Source organism: Electrophorus electricus, chromosome 1 (assembly GCF_041902795.1).
Source record: "Electrophorus electricus isolate QZ-2024a chromosome 1, ASM4190279v1, whole genome shotgun sequence".
Classification (NCBI taxonomy): Eukaryota; Metazoa; Chordata; class Actinopteri; order Gymnotiformes; family Gymnotidae; genus Electrophorus; species Electrophorus electricus.
The window spans coordinates 45,254,506-45,272,218 of record NC_137497.1 but is presented as its reverse complement, the minus strand read 5'-3'; the positions used below and the strand labels follow the sequence as shown (position 1 = coordinate 45,272,218).

The 17,713-nt window shown below is 48.2% G+C and overlaps 1 protein-coding gene across 2 annotated transcripts in view; it reads right to left on the bottom strand.

Annotated features, from left to right (window-relative positions):
- Window positions 1-3,519: 3,519 nt before the first annotated feature.
- LOC145650275 (extracellular sulfatase Sulf-1-like) overlaps window positions 3,520-17,713 on the bottom strand; it is a 15,779-nt gene continuing 1,585 nt past the window's right edge. The window contains exons 2-5 of one of the 2 annotated variants that reach the window (XM_081695596.1): window positions 10,491-10,615; window positions 6,922-7,211; window positions 5,658-5,897; window positions 3,520-4,357 (exon numbers count right to left, since the gene is read on the bottom strand). In XM_081695596.1, coding sequence (XP_081551722.1) covers window positions 4,056-4,357; window positions 5,658-5,897; window positions 6,922-7,063 — 684 coding nt within the window. In that variant the 5' untranslated portion in view covers window positions 7,064-7,211; window positions 10,491-10,615 and the 3' untranslated portion in view covers window positions 3,520-4,055. The remainder of the gene's footprint in view (window positions 4,358-5,657; window positions 5,898-6,921; window positions 7,212-10,490; window positions 10,616-17,713) is intronic. The other variant, XM_081695591.1, reaches the window with a different exon arrangement.

Below are 17,713 nucleotides of genomic sequence, written 5' to 3'. Positions count from 1 at the left end.
CTGGTCTCACCCCAGTCTCGCTCCAGTCTCACTCCGGAGCACTGAGTCACCACGAACACCTCCACGACAGCCTGAGACTTCCGAAGCCGAGACATCATGGAATTCTGAGCTCAGCACATTCCACATCTCCTGGGCTTCAGGAGGGATTATTCCTGGAGCAGAGACTGGACAGACCACCTGCACACAGCTGAGCTGAGAAGAGTGTTTCTCAGCTACCTACCAAGCCAAGCTGTTTAAATTACACTTCAGCAGACCTGGGTTACCAGCTAGAGCAAAGAACGAAACAACAGCTTTAAAATGTAGAACCATCTAATGAAACCTGACAGAGCCTCTTCTCCATGTTTCAGTTGGACTTTGCTGGTCCAGACTGGCTGAGGGGACTGCCAGGCAGGTCTGGATAAGAAGCCGTTTAATTTAATGGACACAGTTACTGAAGGAAGCACAAAAACCAGATGAAGATGTCTGGAAGAGTTGAGTGCTGTGTCACGGGAGTCAGCTGTTTGATTAATAAACAAAGACCAGGCACAGGAAAGGACGCTTCATGGGTGTTAAAACAACAAGCCACGAAAACAAAACAAGAAAAACAGTTACAGCTGCAGCAAACGTTTCCTTATGACTTAAATGTGTGTTTGTCCTGAGTTATTTGGGCTTGCATAGGATACACGTTCTGACGTACAGCATCCACATCAACAGGGGCACTCAGGGACGAAAAAATGCAAGAAGATAAATGGAACTTTTCCTCACCAGGATAAAGTCAGCAGCACAGAGACGACGTCGGACTGTCACGCACGCCCTATACCACATCACGGGTTGCCAAATGAAACACTTTCATGAACTGCTCTCTTCTAAGTCTTCCTTTCACCACAATATCAAAAGTGTGCAAATATACATCGTTACCATGGCCTCCAAAAATGTGAAAATATCTAAACGTCCTCAGAAAGTTTCCACTGAGGTAACTGTCCTTGATAAATAAAGCGTCTTTCCATGAAATGTGTATCAGGATACCACATAAATAAAGAGAGAGAGGGAGAGAGAGAGAGAGAGAGAGATAGAGCGAGAGAGAGAGAGAGAGAAAGAGAGAGAGAGAGAAAGGGAGGACGTGTGAGAGAGAGGGTGAGAGAGAGAGAGAGAGGGGGGGAAGTGTGAGAGGGGGAGAGGGAGGGGGAGGGAGAGAGAGAGGGAGGGAGGAAGGGAGAAATAGAGAGAAGGAGAGATGGTGGGAGAGATGGAGGGGAGAGATGGAGGGGAGAGGGAGAGAGCGTTTGTGTGTGCCCACTGCACCCTCCCGTTCAGGAAACATGGCAACATTGGCAACATTATATGGCAACATTACAATAATTACAACATTACTCCAGATATTAATCCACATTTTTATGCTTACTGGTTGAGTCATGGCGTTCTTCTGATCATGGCGGGTTATTACAGATGCAATGGGCCATGCCGATCCAGGAATGATTAATGCACCCTCCCTCGATTATAGGGCCCTCCCTCCGTTAAACGACGCTTCCTCCATTAAAGGGTGCTCTCTCGGTTAAAGAGCGCTAGGTTGTTTTGACATGGTGCTGAGAATGAGAGCTTTGTTAACGTGTCACGCATGTCTGGGGGGTTTGTTTTTACTGATTCAAATGAAGACAGAACAGAGCTCAATGTAACACCAACAAACCACACGTGTCAGAAGAGGGAATAAAGGATTATCAAAAATCAACAACCCTGTGCTACTTGAATGAGGAAACCTGAACCTGAACACGGAAGCCTGCAATGTGTCTGACCTCCTCTCTGACCCACAGCAAACCCAGAACTACAACCTGCTGGAAAAAACCATGACCATCAGCCTCGTTTATCTGCCCCAGAGCAGCACCTGTAGGAGGGAGAACACGGGAGAACATTGAACAGCAGAACAAGGCACAAGCTCTCTGCATTCTGGAGAAGGAATTCCACAAAGTGGTTCTGGGAGTGGGAGGTGGGGGCTGTGGGTGGGGCAGTGGGTGGGGCCTGGGGGTGGGGCCTGGGGCCCTCACTCTGCCTTGCTGTGAAATGCTACACTCCCAGAATGTGGAGCATGTGCAGACAGGAGCCCTGCGAAACGAGAGAGAGAGCGAGAGAGAGGGAGCACCTTGAGAGAGAGAGAGAGGGAGCACCTTGAGAGAGAGAGAGAGAGAGAGAGAGGGGATAGAGGGAGCACAAGTTAGAGAGAGAGAGGGAGAGAGAGGGAGCACCTTGAGAGAGAGAGGGGGGGGGAGAGAGAGAGAGAGAGAGGGAGCACCTTGAGAGAGAGAGAGAGGGAGAGAGGGAGAGAGAGAGAGGGAGCCCCAATGTAGGCAGTATTGCGCTCATGACACAACAGAGACTCTCTGGTTCTACTACAACTTGCCTCTGTATTTTCTGAGTTTATGACTGAGTTTGTATCTACATGTATAAACAGAGCAAGAGGGAGAGGGAGAAAGCAAGAAAAAGATAAATAGAGGGAAAAGTGAGAATGAAGGAGGGAGAGGCAGCAAAAGATGATAGACAGACAGACAGGCAGACAGACCTAGAGCTGTTCTTTCCACCACAAGCAACAGAAACGTGTGTGGCTTCCTTCCTTTAGATGTGTAATCGAGTCATTTGTAATTTTCTAATTCAGTTTAACTGTGTGTGTGTCTGCAGAGTTGGTTCTCTGACCTACAAAAGAGCCCCATGTGCTTATACCCTAACCCCTAACCCCAACTCTTAACCACCAACCCTAACCCAAACCCCTAACCCTATAACAGTAACCCAAACCCCTAACCCAAACCCCTAACCCTATAACAGTAACCCAAACCCCTAACCCTAACCCCTAACCCTAACCATAACTGCCAACCCGAACCCTAACCACTAACCCTATAACCCTAACTCTATAATCCTAACCCAAACCCCTAACCCTATAACCCTAACCCCTAACCCTGTAATCCTACAACCCTAACCCTATAACCCTAACCCCTAAACCTATAATCCTAACCCTCACTGCCAACCCTAACCCTAAACCCTATAACCCAAACCCCTAAACCTATAATCCCAATCCTAACTGCCAACCCTAACCCTAACCCCTAACCCTATAACCCTAACCATATAATCCTAACCCCTAACCCTATAACCCTAACCCTATAATCCTAACCCTAACTGCCACCCCTAACCCTAACCCCTAACCCTATAACCCTAACCTCTAAACCTATAATCCTAACCCTAACTGCCAACCCTAACCCTAACCACTAACCCTATAACCCTAACCCCTAACCCTATAATCCTAACCCTGTAACCCTAACCCTGTAACCCTAATCCTATAATCCTAACCCTAACCCCCAACCCTATAACCCTAATCTGTCTTCTCTCTGCTCAGGGTTTTTAGTGAGCGAGTTTCTTCAATTTAGAGAATTCCATTCAATGACACACAGGAACTCTGATGCCTTCAGATTCATCAGACTGTATGAACGCATCAGACTTCAGTTTGTTTCAGAACGGACATGACTCATGCGGTCATTTCAAACAGTAAGAACACACTTCAACAGGCAGGAATCATGCATACATACGGTTTACCTCAGCAAAGTCACAGTCTGAGAGTGAGATGTAAGAAAAACGTTTTTAAAAAGTTCACCCGGATAACAAAATTCATGAGAAACTACTGTTTGGATGGCCAGCAAGGTTTGTCTAAGGGTGTAAACATTGTGGACCACTGATGGAGGCGTGGTATGAGATGCCGCCATGTCAGGACAGTTGCGCTGGAGGGGATTAAACCACTCCAAGCTTTCCCACGGAACCACTGAGGCCCAGCACACCTCGTTGGCATCTCCGGAGTCACTGCCTGTAGGCAACTTAACAACTTCACTGCCATCTGAGCACCAGACCAATACGTTATTCAGCCAGTCAGCAGACGAGCACAGAAAAACCACCCAACTCACACACCTCCTCAAATGACACACCCACTGGAACCTGCACGGCTTCAAAGGACGTCAACATACATCAGAGTGGTATGCCTCTCATACTCAAATAAATAAATAAATACATGCATACATAAATACTTAATTTCTTCATTCATTCTTTTATTTGCATTTTTCGCCCATCACATGTAGTGACAGAAATAATAGCCAGTAGATGCGATAAAGGACCGCGTGCAGGCTGTGTGCCTTAATCCGGTTTGGACGAACCTTCTGGTGAAGAGGTGGTTGGGAATTTCGAGCAGTGGAACATACCTTGGCATAGTCTGCTCCGTGCTTTTCCTTGTAACCATTCCGACACACCGTGTAATTATAGAAACGGGAATTTTTGATGAGCCCCACCCACTCCCGCCAGCCAGGGGGTATGTAGCTGCCATTGTATTCATTGAGGTACTTCCCGAAGAATGCTGCCAAGGAACCCAAACATCAACATCAACAACACTGCTGTTCTGAGATCAGTTTGTTTACATTAATACCAAACTGGGATGAAGAATCCCAGGACCCACCAAACAGCATCAGATTTTTTAAAGTAAAATCCTTAATCCAAAATAACCCAACATGAATGAATCTGATTTAAAAACACGTCAGTGTACATGTGTAAAACAGATTAATCTCCCAGTGATCTCCCAGTAATCTCCCATTAATCTGCTCAAAAAGATAAAAACTGATAGATCAACAGGTAAGATCTGGCTGCATCGCGCGCGCACACACACACACACGCACACACACACACACACACACACACACACACACACAGGTATGTATGTATTGTATATTTACATTTACTGCATTTATGTGTGTGTGTGTGTGTGTGTGTGTGTATGTATGTATGTATGTATGTATGTATGTGTGTCTGTGCGCGTGTGTGTGTGCGTGTATGTATGTGTGTGTGTGCATGTATATGTATGTATGTATTTGGGTGTGTGTGTGTGTGTGTGTGTATGTATGTATCTTTGCGAATGTGTGTACGCAGGTGTATGTGTATGTGTGCATATATGTATGTGTGCGTGTGTATGTATGTGTGTGTGTGCGCGTGTATGTATGTAAGTACGTATGTATGTATGTATGTGTGTGCATGTATATGTATGTATGTGTGTGTGTGTGTGTGTGTACGCATGTATGTATGTGCGTGTGCGTTCGTGTATGTACATATGTACGTATGTATGTGTGTATGTATGTATGTGTGTCTGTGTATGTATGTATGTGTGTGTGCGTGTATGTATGTGTGTGTGTGCGCGCGTGTGTGTGTGCGTGTATGTATGTATGTGTGTGTGTGCATGTATATGTATGTATGTATGTGGGTGCGAGTGTGTGTATGTATATGTATGTATGTATTTGGATGTGTGTGTGTGTGTGTGTGTGTGTATGTATGTATGTATGTATGTATGTATCTGTGCGAATGTGTGTACGCAGGTGTGTGTGTGTGTGTGCGTTCGTGTATGTACATATGTATGTGTGTATGTATGATGCGTGCGTGCGTGCGTGTGAGAGAGAGAGAGAGAGAGAGAGAGGGAGAGGTGTGCGTGCGTGCGTGTGTGAGAGAGAGAGAGAGAGAGGTGTGCGTGCGTGCGTGAGAGAGAGAGAGAGAGAGAGAGAGAGAGAGAGAGGGAGAGGTGTGCCTGCGTGAGAGAGAGAGAGAGAGAGAGAGAGGGAGAGGTATGCGTGCGTGCGTGCGTGAGAGAGAGAGAGAATGACTGTATCCACTACCTGTCCTGTATCCCGTGTTGTTGAGATACACGGCGAAGGATCGCGGCTCGTGCTGGACCTGCCAGGAGAGAGAGGAGCAGTTCTCGTTGTTGGTGTAGGTGTTGTGGTTGTGCACGTACTTCCCCGTCAGCATGGACGAGCGCGACGGGCAGCACATGGGCGTGGTGACGAAGGCGTTAGTGAAGGAGGTGCCCCCCCCCTCCATGATCCGGCGGGTTTTGTTCATGACCTGCAGGGAGCCTGTGGGACAGAGCAAGACAGCAAGAAGAAAAAAAAAAACGAAACTAAATAAAACGGCTCAGTTCTGCAGCACTAAATGAGTTCATGAAGTTCACAGTGTATGACGGGCCGTGTGGGCGGGGCTGTGGGCGGGGCCAGGGCAGACATGCCTTGTGGCGGTGCAGTAAGAGACTGTGGTTGCATGACTAAGAGCCTCAAAGCTCTCAGAGATTTCCAGTCACTGGAGATTCAAATGTAAACGTCTGTCAGACGGTCAATGTGAGCAAGCTGAGCGCTGATGGTTCTAGTGTGTCGCAGGGAATCTGATCTGGTGACGACAGCACAACTCTGCACTTGTATCTGACCCACATCAGCTCTGACGACACACAGCGGTGCAACGCTGAGTCACACAGGCTTAACACACTGTGTCCAAGAACACTGGCCTCAAATCCAAACACTGACATCAGGTTTTCCAGGCTTGACTTAATAAAAAAGAACAATTCACATGAAAAAAAGCACAATTGAGCAGCAACTAGAGATTCTGCACGTTAACTTGGATGCTTCCTGTGTCTAAGTAAAGTAACTCAGTGCTACAGACGTGGTGCCTTCATTCTGAGACTCAAGGCACTGGACTCACGTGGATATCTGGACTGTCCAGCACATAACCAAGGCCTTGGTTCCTCTCTGCTCTTTAATGCTCAAGTTCTCTTGATAACATATTTAATAAACAGATCTTCAGAGCTCTCTGAGCTGGGTTTAACACGATGGACAGAAATACCACATCACGATTATATTACTACATATAGCAATTTTAATATATGGTAATAAATATCACAACACACTGACTGGTGTAATATCATTAATCAATGGCCTGCATTACCTACCGACAATTAAAAATTGTGATTTGTTAGGAGTCTCATTTGCATACTGCTGGTTTCTGCAGTTTTATTATGGCAAAGGTCAATATTGTGATGATGATTAACAAACAGTATATTTTGCAGCCGTACCTCAGTCGTGTGCGGGAGGACAAGACGTAGCCACTTACCCAACTCCACGTCTTGGTCGTCAGTCATGATGAGAATGATGTTGGGACGAATGTTGCGGCGGTCGCGTTGCACACGCCCTCGCAGACCATGGGACGAGACGGCACAAGAGACCAGCAGCATGAGCAGACATGCAAACTTCATGCTTAGAGCAAAGAGAGAGAGAGAGAGAGAGAGAGAGAGAGAGAGAGAGAGAGAGAGGGAGTGAGAGAGAGAGAGAGAGAGAGAGAGAGAGACAGAGAGAGGGTCCACTCTGCTGTTCTCAGGCCGGCGTAGCTCTCCACAGTCACGTCTGCGGGAAAAAGACAAGTCACAACATGAGTGTTTAAAATGGGAATATGGTGAGAAGCCCAGAACTGTATTAAAAAAAAAGAGAGAGAAAACAGAAAAATTAAGAATAAAGTCAGAGAAAGGAAAAGTGAAAGTTGAAGAAGGGAGACTAACAGAGTGGCAGTCAAATAAAAACAATGAAAAAAAGCATGTTTTAGAATTAGAGGATATTAAACAGAACGACAGACCTTTAAAAATTAAAACACATCTAGATGCTTGTAAAATTAAAACAGATCTACAGATATTTTTCTGGTGGAACAGAACATAAATGACTATTCCAGACGGCTGTAAACACTCCCACACCTGATAAATTGTTGACATCTCTCAAGCTTAATATCATATCTGGACACCCACAGACCAGAGGAGAGGAGACCACAGATGTAGACCCATGAGGACAAATTCAACATGCAAAATGAACAAATGTCATAAGTGAAAGTGTTTCTCTGGACTTCTGCCTGCTTCTTTCTTCTTTCCAGCAGATTTGATGTGATTTAACTAAAATAAATCCAGTGAAGCCCTGTGACCACCAACAGATAAACACATCACACATCAGCATTCAACACAGTGCTTATAAATCCTACCCGCACAGCATCTAGAATGGTGTCAGACTAGTTTCCTCAGATGTGTGTACACACACACACACACACACACACACACACACACACACACACACACACAGAGACTCATACAGAGAGAGTGCGTTCTCTCCCTTTGAGTGTTTGCGAGCCAGCATTCACTCATCTGTCCCAGGAGAAGTTCTCTCATTGGCCACTGATGGTAGAAACAGTCCAAACCTAGCCAATCACAGCCCAGGGTTTGGCTGTCACTCAGATGACCTGGGTGTGGTGACCCCTGGCAGATGCCCAGCAGGGAGCAGGGAGGTGTTCCGCTACATTAACCCTCGTCATGGACGGGGGAGTGTTGGGTGGGGGGGTGGGGTGAGTAAGCCAGCCCCACTCAGCCTATGGTGACCATGAGGTTTTTCTCTCTACGAAACCTAAACGAGTCCAGAGCCACAATCACCCATGATCTGATTAGACTTCTCTTAGCTGATGAGGAGGGCACTCTCCCTAAAGAGTGGCCATGATTGGTGCAGGGAGGGAGGGAGGGAGGGAGGGAGGGGAGGGCATTCCAATTTGTCCTTCTTTGGCAGATAAGATCTCCTGAGCAGACAGAAACCCACCGTAAACCGCAGGTCTTTACAGAACACACAGTTTCTGCCTTTGATGCACTCTGAGTTAAATGGATTAAAATCCAGGACCAGGAAGAGAAAACGTTGTTGCTGTTGCTCTCAGTCTGGCGCAGCAGTGCGGCTAGTGAGGCTGGACAGTGTGATTACTAGCAGGCCTGGATGCTCCAGCAGCACTGGACAAACATGGCCTTGTTTTAGTGGAGGCAGCACCCACACATCCACGTCTCCCTGTCCCCCCACCCTCTGTCTCACACACACAGGCGAGCGTGGGCCCCACTAATGACTCTGTCGGCTGTCGCTGTAACTGCCGAAACCACAAGGATCAACCCTATCCAACAGATCACCTACAAGTGCCTCGCATCATACATGTACAGACACAGACAGACACACACACACACACACACACACACACACACACACACACACACACACACACACACACACACACACACAGAGGAACGGAACATGCCCCCACCCCCACCCCATTTCCAAAGTCTGGATACACACAAAAGAAAAAGCAATCGGATCTGCTCAGGGGCACTGGGTTAAAGTCCTGTAGTGTGTGTTAGGGTTAGCCTAACCCTAGGGTCCCTGGGTCCTTTAGTGACACACTCCAGCCTCTGCTCTCCAAGTGACACTCACACTTTCTGCTCAGCTCTGTAATTTAAGTAAACTTTCCTTAAATAGTTCCTCTATTTTCTGCCATGGAAGGAAAGAGGGTGAGAAATTACAGCTGTGTTTTAATTACCCTCATTATTGTGAAAATGGCGTCCCAGGCAGCAGGTCTGGTGTCTGCAACCCCCTCCCCCTTCCGCCACGCTCTGCCACCCTCCTCTGAGGAGGAACTGCTCCTGCTGGGGTCCAGGCAGGCCAAGCCCCCTGGTCCACCCCGGGGCAGAAGAAGCAAGGCAGCAGGCAGGCTTGCGTTACCCTCTACTGTTGCAAGGCTCCAGCCTGATGTGCAGGCATTAGAAGGTAATGTTTATTCACAAGGCTCATGTTTATGCATGAGGCAGCCCTCTGAAGAACTGGATTCTACGGCTGGGGAGGAACTCCTCTGCTACTGAGCTCCAGGAGAACCAAACTATCTAGAAATCACCCCATGAGTTTTAAAGTAGCTACAACAAGCAGAGTTTTGTTCTCGGGAGAACGCTAGGGTTGGGGGGGTGGGAGCTCTAAAACATGACTGGACCATGTTAGCCTGGGGGAAAAAAGGAGGAGACACACTGCAGAGCATGTAAAGCATACACGCACGCGCACACACACACACACACACACACACACACACACACACACACACACACACACACACACGTGTGTGCGCTGGACCCGAGGGAAAAGCTATCTGCAATTCACATTGCTGTTCAACCTTTTCAACCCTTTCTGAGATGATTTATGGAAGTCCTTTGCCCTAAATAAGAAAGACAATGAAAATACGCAATTTAACAAAAAAAATCTTGGGTTTTATTACCAAAAGAATCGTCAAGACACAGACGCTGGCAGAGGAGCACAGACCATGTACAGAACCGAGCCCCCAAGAAAGAGTACCTGGGCAATAATCAGTCCAAACATATAATATGTCTTCAAATTATGAAGACCTACAAACTGCCAATAAATTAAAGATGCTGAAAGTGTTTAGGCTCCTGGTCTTCTGTGTTCCCTCATCTAATGTCTGCATCTGTTTTGACAGACCTCTGCGAATTACAGAGGAAGACAGAAATGATGTCTTCCAGACCAACTGTAGAGAGAGAGAGAAAGAAAGCAGGAAGAGAGAGACAGAGAGGGAGAGAGAGGGAGAGAGAGAGAGACAGAGAGGGAGAGAGAGCACACATGCAAGCACCATCTCTCACCACTTATTGTTTTTAGGGATTAGAGTAAACGACCCAGTAACCAGCTCAGTGGAGGAGGACAGAGGAGGAGGAGACAGGTCACCAGGGTTCAGAGGAGGACAGAGGAGGAGGAGACAGATAACCAGGGTTCAGAGGAGGACAGAGGAGGAGACAGATCACCAGGGTTCAGAGGAGGACAGAGGAGGAGGAGACAGGTCACCAGGGTTCAGAGGAAGAGACAGGTCACCAGGGTTCAGAGGAGGACAGAGGAGGACGAGACAGGTCACCAGGGTTCAGAGGAGGACAGAAAGGCCCCTATGTGAGCGTCCAGCTGTCAGGAGTGCCCTGCACAGAAAATGAGAGCAATTTTCAGATTAATGAGAACAGAACAGTGTCCCTCACCACAATCCACAAGCTTCATTTCCATCATTCTGCCATATTTTGTAACGCTCTGCTCCCCCCACGCTCCCCGAGATAAAGAAGCCATGTTTAACCACACAGCTGTGGGAATGGTGACAGCAACACACAGATACTGCTGCATGACACATCAAACCACATGCCGCCATGGAGCCCACAGACCCCCAGACCACCAGACTTCCAGCCCCCTCAGCAATGTTCCCATGTGGTCTGATGGTCATGACCATAACAGGGTCCTACATCCTCTATACCAGGAAGTGCAGAAACAGGAAAACATGATGAGTGTGTATGGACAGAACAGATCTAGAACATTCTCTCCAGAAAGTTCTACATGCCAAAAAGAAGTTCATGTGGCAGCACATGCACTACTGCCTCATGCACTACTGCCTCATGCACTACTGCCTCATGCACTACTGTGGATGAACCCAGGGGGTCCTCAGCCTCCACCAAGCCTGCTCACTGCAAGCATCTGCAGCTGTGCCAAGAATCTCTGAATGTCCCTGTTACACTCCCTGAGCACCGTGACACATTACAGTCTACATTCAGAAGCACGCTGATGTCAGGAGGTCTCGACCCAGATGTGTAGAGAGTTGCTCTGAGGCTCCAGACAGACTGCAGGGGTCTCTGGGTTTCGATTACTCGGGTGGAGTAGGAATGAGCCAACTGAAGTGATTTCACTCTGGCCCTTCTTTGCTGGGTCATTTGGCTTAATCACTGTGGAGAGAATGCCACACGTATGCATGCAGACACATACATACACTCGCGCACACACACCCTTTCACTAATGACACATCACACACCTCAGCAGAGTGACAAGGAATGTCTCTGTGCGCCAGTATCCAGTGCCACACACTGTGAAGATGAAAAAACAAACAGGGCCTCCAGTCTAGTGGTCTGAGCATCAGCCAGATTGCACTCTCATGTTCCTAACAGACCAACAGCACTCAGAGGTGAAGAAGGAAGCATCATCAATGCAAAACAGATTAACCTCAGAGCAACACACACACCGACTGAACTCAGAGCAAAACACAAACCTGGTTTAGGGTTAGGGCTAGGGTTTAGGGTGGAGAGCTCCAGTGGAGGGTTAGGGTTTAGGGTGGAGAGCTCCAGTGGAGGGTTGGGGTTAGGGTTTAAGGTGGACAGCTCCAGTCAGGGTTAGGGTTAAGGGTTTAGGGTGGAGAGCTCCAGTGGAGGGTTAGGGTTTAGGGTGGAGAGCTCCAGTGGAGGGTTGGGGTTAGGGTTTAAGGTGGACAGCTCCAGTCAGGGTTAGGGTTTAGGGTGGAGAGCTCCAGTTAGGGTTAGGGTTTAGGGTTTAGAGCTCCAGTGGCGAGAGGGATCTTGGTTGCCTCGTTTCCTCTTTACAGCAGAACTGATGCTGATCTCCATATCACGCCCTAGAGGCTGATGAGTTATAACCATGTCTGTGGGAGCTTTGATGAGACATAACCATGTCTGTGAAAGCTTTAATGAGACGTAACCTGACGAGACGTAACCATGTCTGTGGGAGGTCTGTGATATTGTAACAGGTAATGAGGGGACATGTGTGGAAACAGCCCAGGTAGAGGACCTTCAGGGGTCGTTTCTTCTGAGTTTCACTCTCGTGAGGATCTGGGAAGCTCTTCTTGTGGTGTGAACATCACGCACCAAACCCACGCTTGTATCTAATCAGCCTCACCGCTCCAGACTAAAGCAATCCTGCATGAAGACTCCAGCACCAACCTGGAGAACTCGGAGCACGCACACACGCATGCACGCACAGACATCCCAACTTCAGCTCACTTGTGGTGTAAAAAAAGGCTGAAACAGCAAGGCTCCAGTACCAAATGAACGAACAAACACAAACGACACACACACACACACACACACACACACACACACACACACACACACACACACACTTGTCAAAGAGATGCAACAGTTTCATCTAAAGACAAAGAAACAAACAAGACTAGTTGACCATTCTCCACAGCTGCACAGAGCTCTCAGTCATCGCACATGTTGCTTTGTAGAGAAGTGAACCGTATGTCGCGCCAAACAGCTCCGATTTCCACATCACACGGAGCTGGGGGTTTGATAACAGGGTGTGAATCGCTGGATTGAACTATTTTAATCCAGCGAGGAGGCAACTGGAGGAGGGATTTTGGAAGAAGCTTGAGATGGGCTTGAATAATCTCTGAGTGACAGGGAGCGGGTCACCTGGCAACGCTCCCTCATTAATTATGGATTCCTCAAAATATATCATTAAACAAACACAGACTTCAAAGTGCCTCTCACTGTGGCACCAGGTGGTCTCTGTGTGTGTGTGTGTGTTTAGAGGCATGAGACTTGCTAAGTACAAAGTTATTAAAGCAAACTAAAAGCTTGTCTACTCTCATGGGAAGACGCTACACCATAGGAAATACACACAAGTTCCTGTACCATTACTCCCAACATTGAATGCACTGTGACGTAACAGGCTAAAGGTCAGGGGGCAGGCAGTGATCCCCAATCATGCCATCCTGCCACACTCACTCTGTTATCTGCAGGGTGTCGGGTGGCACCAGTGCCCAGCTGCAGTCCCACCAGTCCCACCAGTAACACCAACTCTCCCAGTCCTGCCTTTCTCACCACGTGTCTCCTCTCACACTCGTAAACCGAGGCCCCACTAATCCCCACACTAAGCCCCTCGAGTAGTGCAACCCCTCATTTTGGAGTGCCTGGCATTCAAGTGTGGGAAACACGTGACCTTGGAGAGTTTTATGATTTTCCATAATCCATCATCACCCATGGCAGGGAGACCCCAACCGCCTCCCAAGTAGAGAGCGACTGTGACATGCTGGAGGCTTTGACAGTGTTGCCATATACCAGGAGACATAAGAGTACCAGCATCCCTCACTGGTCTCACCCCAGTCTCGCTCCAGTCTCACTCCGGAGCACTGAGTCACCACGAACACCTCCACGACAGCCTGAGACTTCCGAAGCCGAGACATCATGGAATTCTGAGCTCAGCACATTCCACATCTCCTGGGCTTCAGGAGGGATTATTCCTGGAGCAGAGACTGGACAGACCACCTGCACACAGCTGAGCTGAGAAGAGTGTTTCTCAGCTACCTACCAAGCCAAGCTGTTTAAATTACACTTCAGCAGACCTGGGTTACCAGCTAGAGCAAAGAACGAAACAACAGCTTTAAAATGTAGAACCATCTAATGAAACCTGACAGAGCCTCTTCTCCATGTTTCAGTTGGACTTTGCTGGTCCAGACTGGCTGAGGGGACTGCCAGGCAGGTCTGGATAAGAAGCCGTTTAATTTAATGGACACAGTTACTGAAGGAAGCACAAAAACCAGATGAAGATGTCTGGAAGAGTTGAGTGCTGTGTCACGGGAGTCAGCTGTTTGATTAATAAACAAAGACCAGGCACAGGAAAGGACGCTTCATGGGTGTTAAAACAACAAGCCACGAAAACAAAACAAGAAAAACAGTTACAGCTGCAGCAAACGTTTCCTTATGACTTAAATGTGTGTTTGTCCTGAGTTATTTGGGCTTGCATAGGATACACGTTCTGACGTACAGCATCCACATCAACAGGGGCACTCAGGGACGAAAAAATGCAAGAAGATAAATGGAACTTTTCCTCACCAGGATAAAGTCAGCAGCACAGAGACGACGTCGGACTGTCACGCACGCCCTATACCACATCACGGGTTGCCAAATGAAACACTTTCATGAACTGCTCTCTTCTAAGTCTTCCTTTCACCACAATATCAAAAGTGTGCAAATATACATCGTTACCATGGCCTCCAAAAATGTGAAAATATCTAAACGTCCTCAGAAAGTTTCCACTGAGGTAACTGTCCTTGATAAATAAAGCGTCTTTCCATGAAATGTGTATCAGGATACCACATAAATAAAGAGAGAGAGGGAGAGAGAGAGAGAGAGAGAGATAGAGCGAGAGAGAGAGAGAGAGAAAGAGAGAGAGAGAGAAAGGGAGGACGTGTGAGAGAGAGGGTGAGAGAGAGAGAGAGAGGGGGGGAAGTGTGAGAGGGGGAGAGGGAGGGGGAGGGAGAGAGAGAGGGAGGGAGGAAGGGAGAAATAGAGAGAAGGAGAGATGGTGGGAGAGATGGAGGGGAGAGATGGAGGGGAGAGGGAGAGAGCGTTTGTGTGTGCCCACTGCACCCTCCCGTTCAGGAAACATGGCAACATTGGCAACATTATATGGCAACATTACAATAATTACAACATTACTCCAGATATTAATCCACATTTTTATGCTTACTGGTTGAGTCATGGCGTTCTTCTGATCATGGCGGGTTATTACAGATGCAATGGGCCATGCCGATCCAGGAATGATTAATGCACCCTCCCTCGATTATAGGGCCCTCCCTCCGTTAAACGACGCTTCCTCCATTAAAGGGTGCTCTCTCGGTTAAAGAGCGCTAGGTTGTTTTGACATGGTGCTGAGAATGAGAGCTTTGTTAACGTGTCACGCATGTCTGGGGGGTTTGTTTTTACTGATTCAAATGAAGACAGAACAGAGCTCAATGTAACACCAACAAACCACACGTGTCAGAAGAGGGAATAAAGGATTATCAAAAATCAACAACCCTGTGCTACTTGAATGAGGAAACCTGAACCTGAACACGGAAGCCTGCAATGTGTCTGACCTCCTCTCTGACCCACAGCAAACCCAGAACTACAACCTGCTGGAAAAAACCATGACCATCAGCCTCGTTTATCTGCCCCAGAGCAGCACCTGTAGGAGGGAGAACACGGGAGAACATTGAACAGCAGAACAAGGCACAAGCTCTCTGCATTCTGGAGAAGGAATTCCACAAAGTGGTTCTGGGAGTGGGAGGTGGGGGCTGTGGGTGGGGCAGTGGGTGGGGCCTGGGGGTGGGGCCTGGGGCCCTCACTCTGCCTTGCTGTGAAATGCTACACTCCCAGAATGTGGAGCATGTGCAGACAGGAGCCCTGCGAAACGAGAGAGAGAGCGAGAGAGAGGGAGCACCTTGAGAGAGAGAGAGAGGGAGCACCTTGAGAGAGAGAGAGAGAGAGAGAGAGGGGATAGAGGGAGCACAAGTTAGAGAGAGAGAGGGAGAGAGAGGGAGCACCTTGAGAGAGAGAGGGGGGGGGAGAGAGAGAGAGAGAGAGGGAGCACCTTGAGAGAGAGAGAGAGGGAGAGAGGGAGAGAGAGAGAGGGAGCCCCAATGTAGGCAGTATTGCGCTCATGACACAACAGAGACTCTCTGGTTCTACTACAACTTGCCTCTGTATTTTCTGAGTTTATGACTGAGTTTGTATCTACATGTATAAACAGAGCAAGAGGGAGAGGGAGAAAGCAAGAAAAAGATAAATAGAGGGAAAAGTGAGAATGAAGGAGGGAGAGGCAGCAAAAGATGATAGACAGACAGACAGGCAGACAGACCTAGAGCTGTTCTTTCCACCACAAGCAACAGAAACGTGTGTGGCTTCCTTCCTTTAGATGTGTAATCGAGTCATTTGTAATTTTCTAATTCAGTTTAACTGTGTGTGTGTCTGCAGAGTTGGTTCTCTGACCTACAAAAGAGCCCCATGTGCTGAGGTCTTTCCCTCACCTTACCTCCAACTCCCCTCCCTGCTCTGGGTGGGTGGGCTCAAGCCAGGCCACAGGCCCCTCCTCCAAGCCACAGGCCCCTCCTCTAGGCTGCAGGCCCCTCCTCCATGCCTGTGCCCTCTTACACATCCTCACAGCATTAACACCCTTTACTACATAATTATAGTTCACACACGTTCACACACATGTTCACACACACACACACACACAGTCTCTCTCATACATCTCTGTAATGATAAACTGTGTTGTAGGCAGTGCCAACAAACTAAGATCAGACAGATGCCCACAGGAACTCCGTCATTAACCCTGGAGATAAACACCAACACGAGACTGCAGTCAATTCCTGCCCTGTAGACTCCCCTCACACTCGCCTCACACCTCAGGTAGTCACTCCCTTCACACTCCCTTAACACTCCCCTCACACTTGGTTTTAGCCTTTCTGCTCCTGGTTGAGAGACATCTTTTTTACACTGACCCAGAACCATCTTGCAACTTATAAATCCTAAATGGATTCATAGTAAAACTGACCTCAGCTACATGCGGCAATAGATGTCTGGCAGGAGATGGAGGGAGGGGCCAGAAACAAGCAAGGCTACAAGCGCAGGACTCACCATAACCCCTAACCCCTAAACCAAACCCTAATCCCTAAACCCTACCTCTAACCCCCAACCCCAACTAACCTTAACCCGTAAGCCTAACTCTAAACCTAACCTTAAACTGTAACACCTAAACCTAACCCAAAACCCTAACCCCTGACTAACCCTAACCCCCAACCCCAACCATCCATAACCCCTAAACCAAACCCAAACCTAACCCTAAACCCTAACTAACTAATTGCTTTTATTTGGACTTTATAAGCGAAAGGGACCAGTGGTGTCTGCAGAGAATACCAGACCACACAGAGACCCACCCACCCACCAGAGACCCTCCACCCCCACCCTACACGCACCCTCCACCCACCCACCAGAGACCCTCCACCCCCACCCACCACATACCCTCCACACACCCTCCACCCCCACCCTCCACACACCCTCCACATACCCTCCACACACCCTCCACCCCCACCCTCCACACACCCTCCACCCGCTTCATTGTCCCATTCATTATCTTGCCTGTATTAAACTTCCACTTTCTGACTGTGAAGGAGAAAGCAGGACATCTCATTCTCACGGTGTGTCTCACTCTCACGGCGTGTCTCCCTCTCCTGACCTTGGCTGGAATTCAGCCTGACCTGCAGCAGCTGTAACTCCTGTTTCCATACAACAGAGCTCATGTCTCTAGTATTCTGGTGTCTGAGCACAGAACACATTTGTATGAGGAGACACATGCCTGTGAGAAAAAGTGAGAAATAGTTTGCCACTGTGAGACAGAGCAGTTCCATGTCGTGAGCCTGCCAGCTCCAGACCACACCATGCGAACTTTGAACTTTGAGCGAGAACAGCCCACCTCTGAAG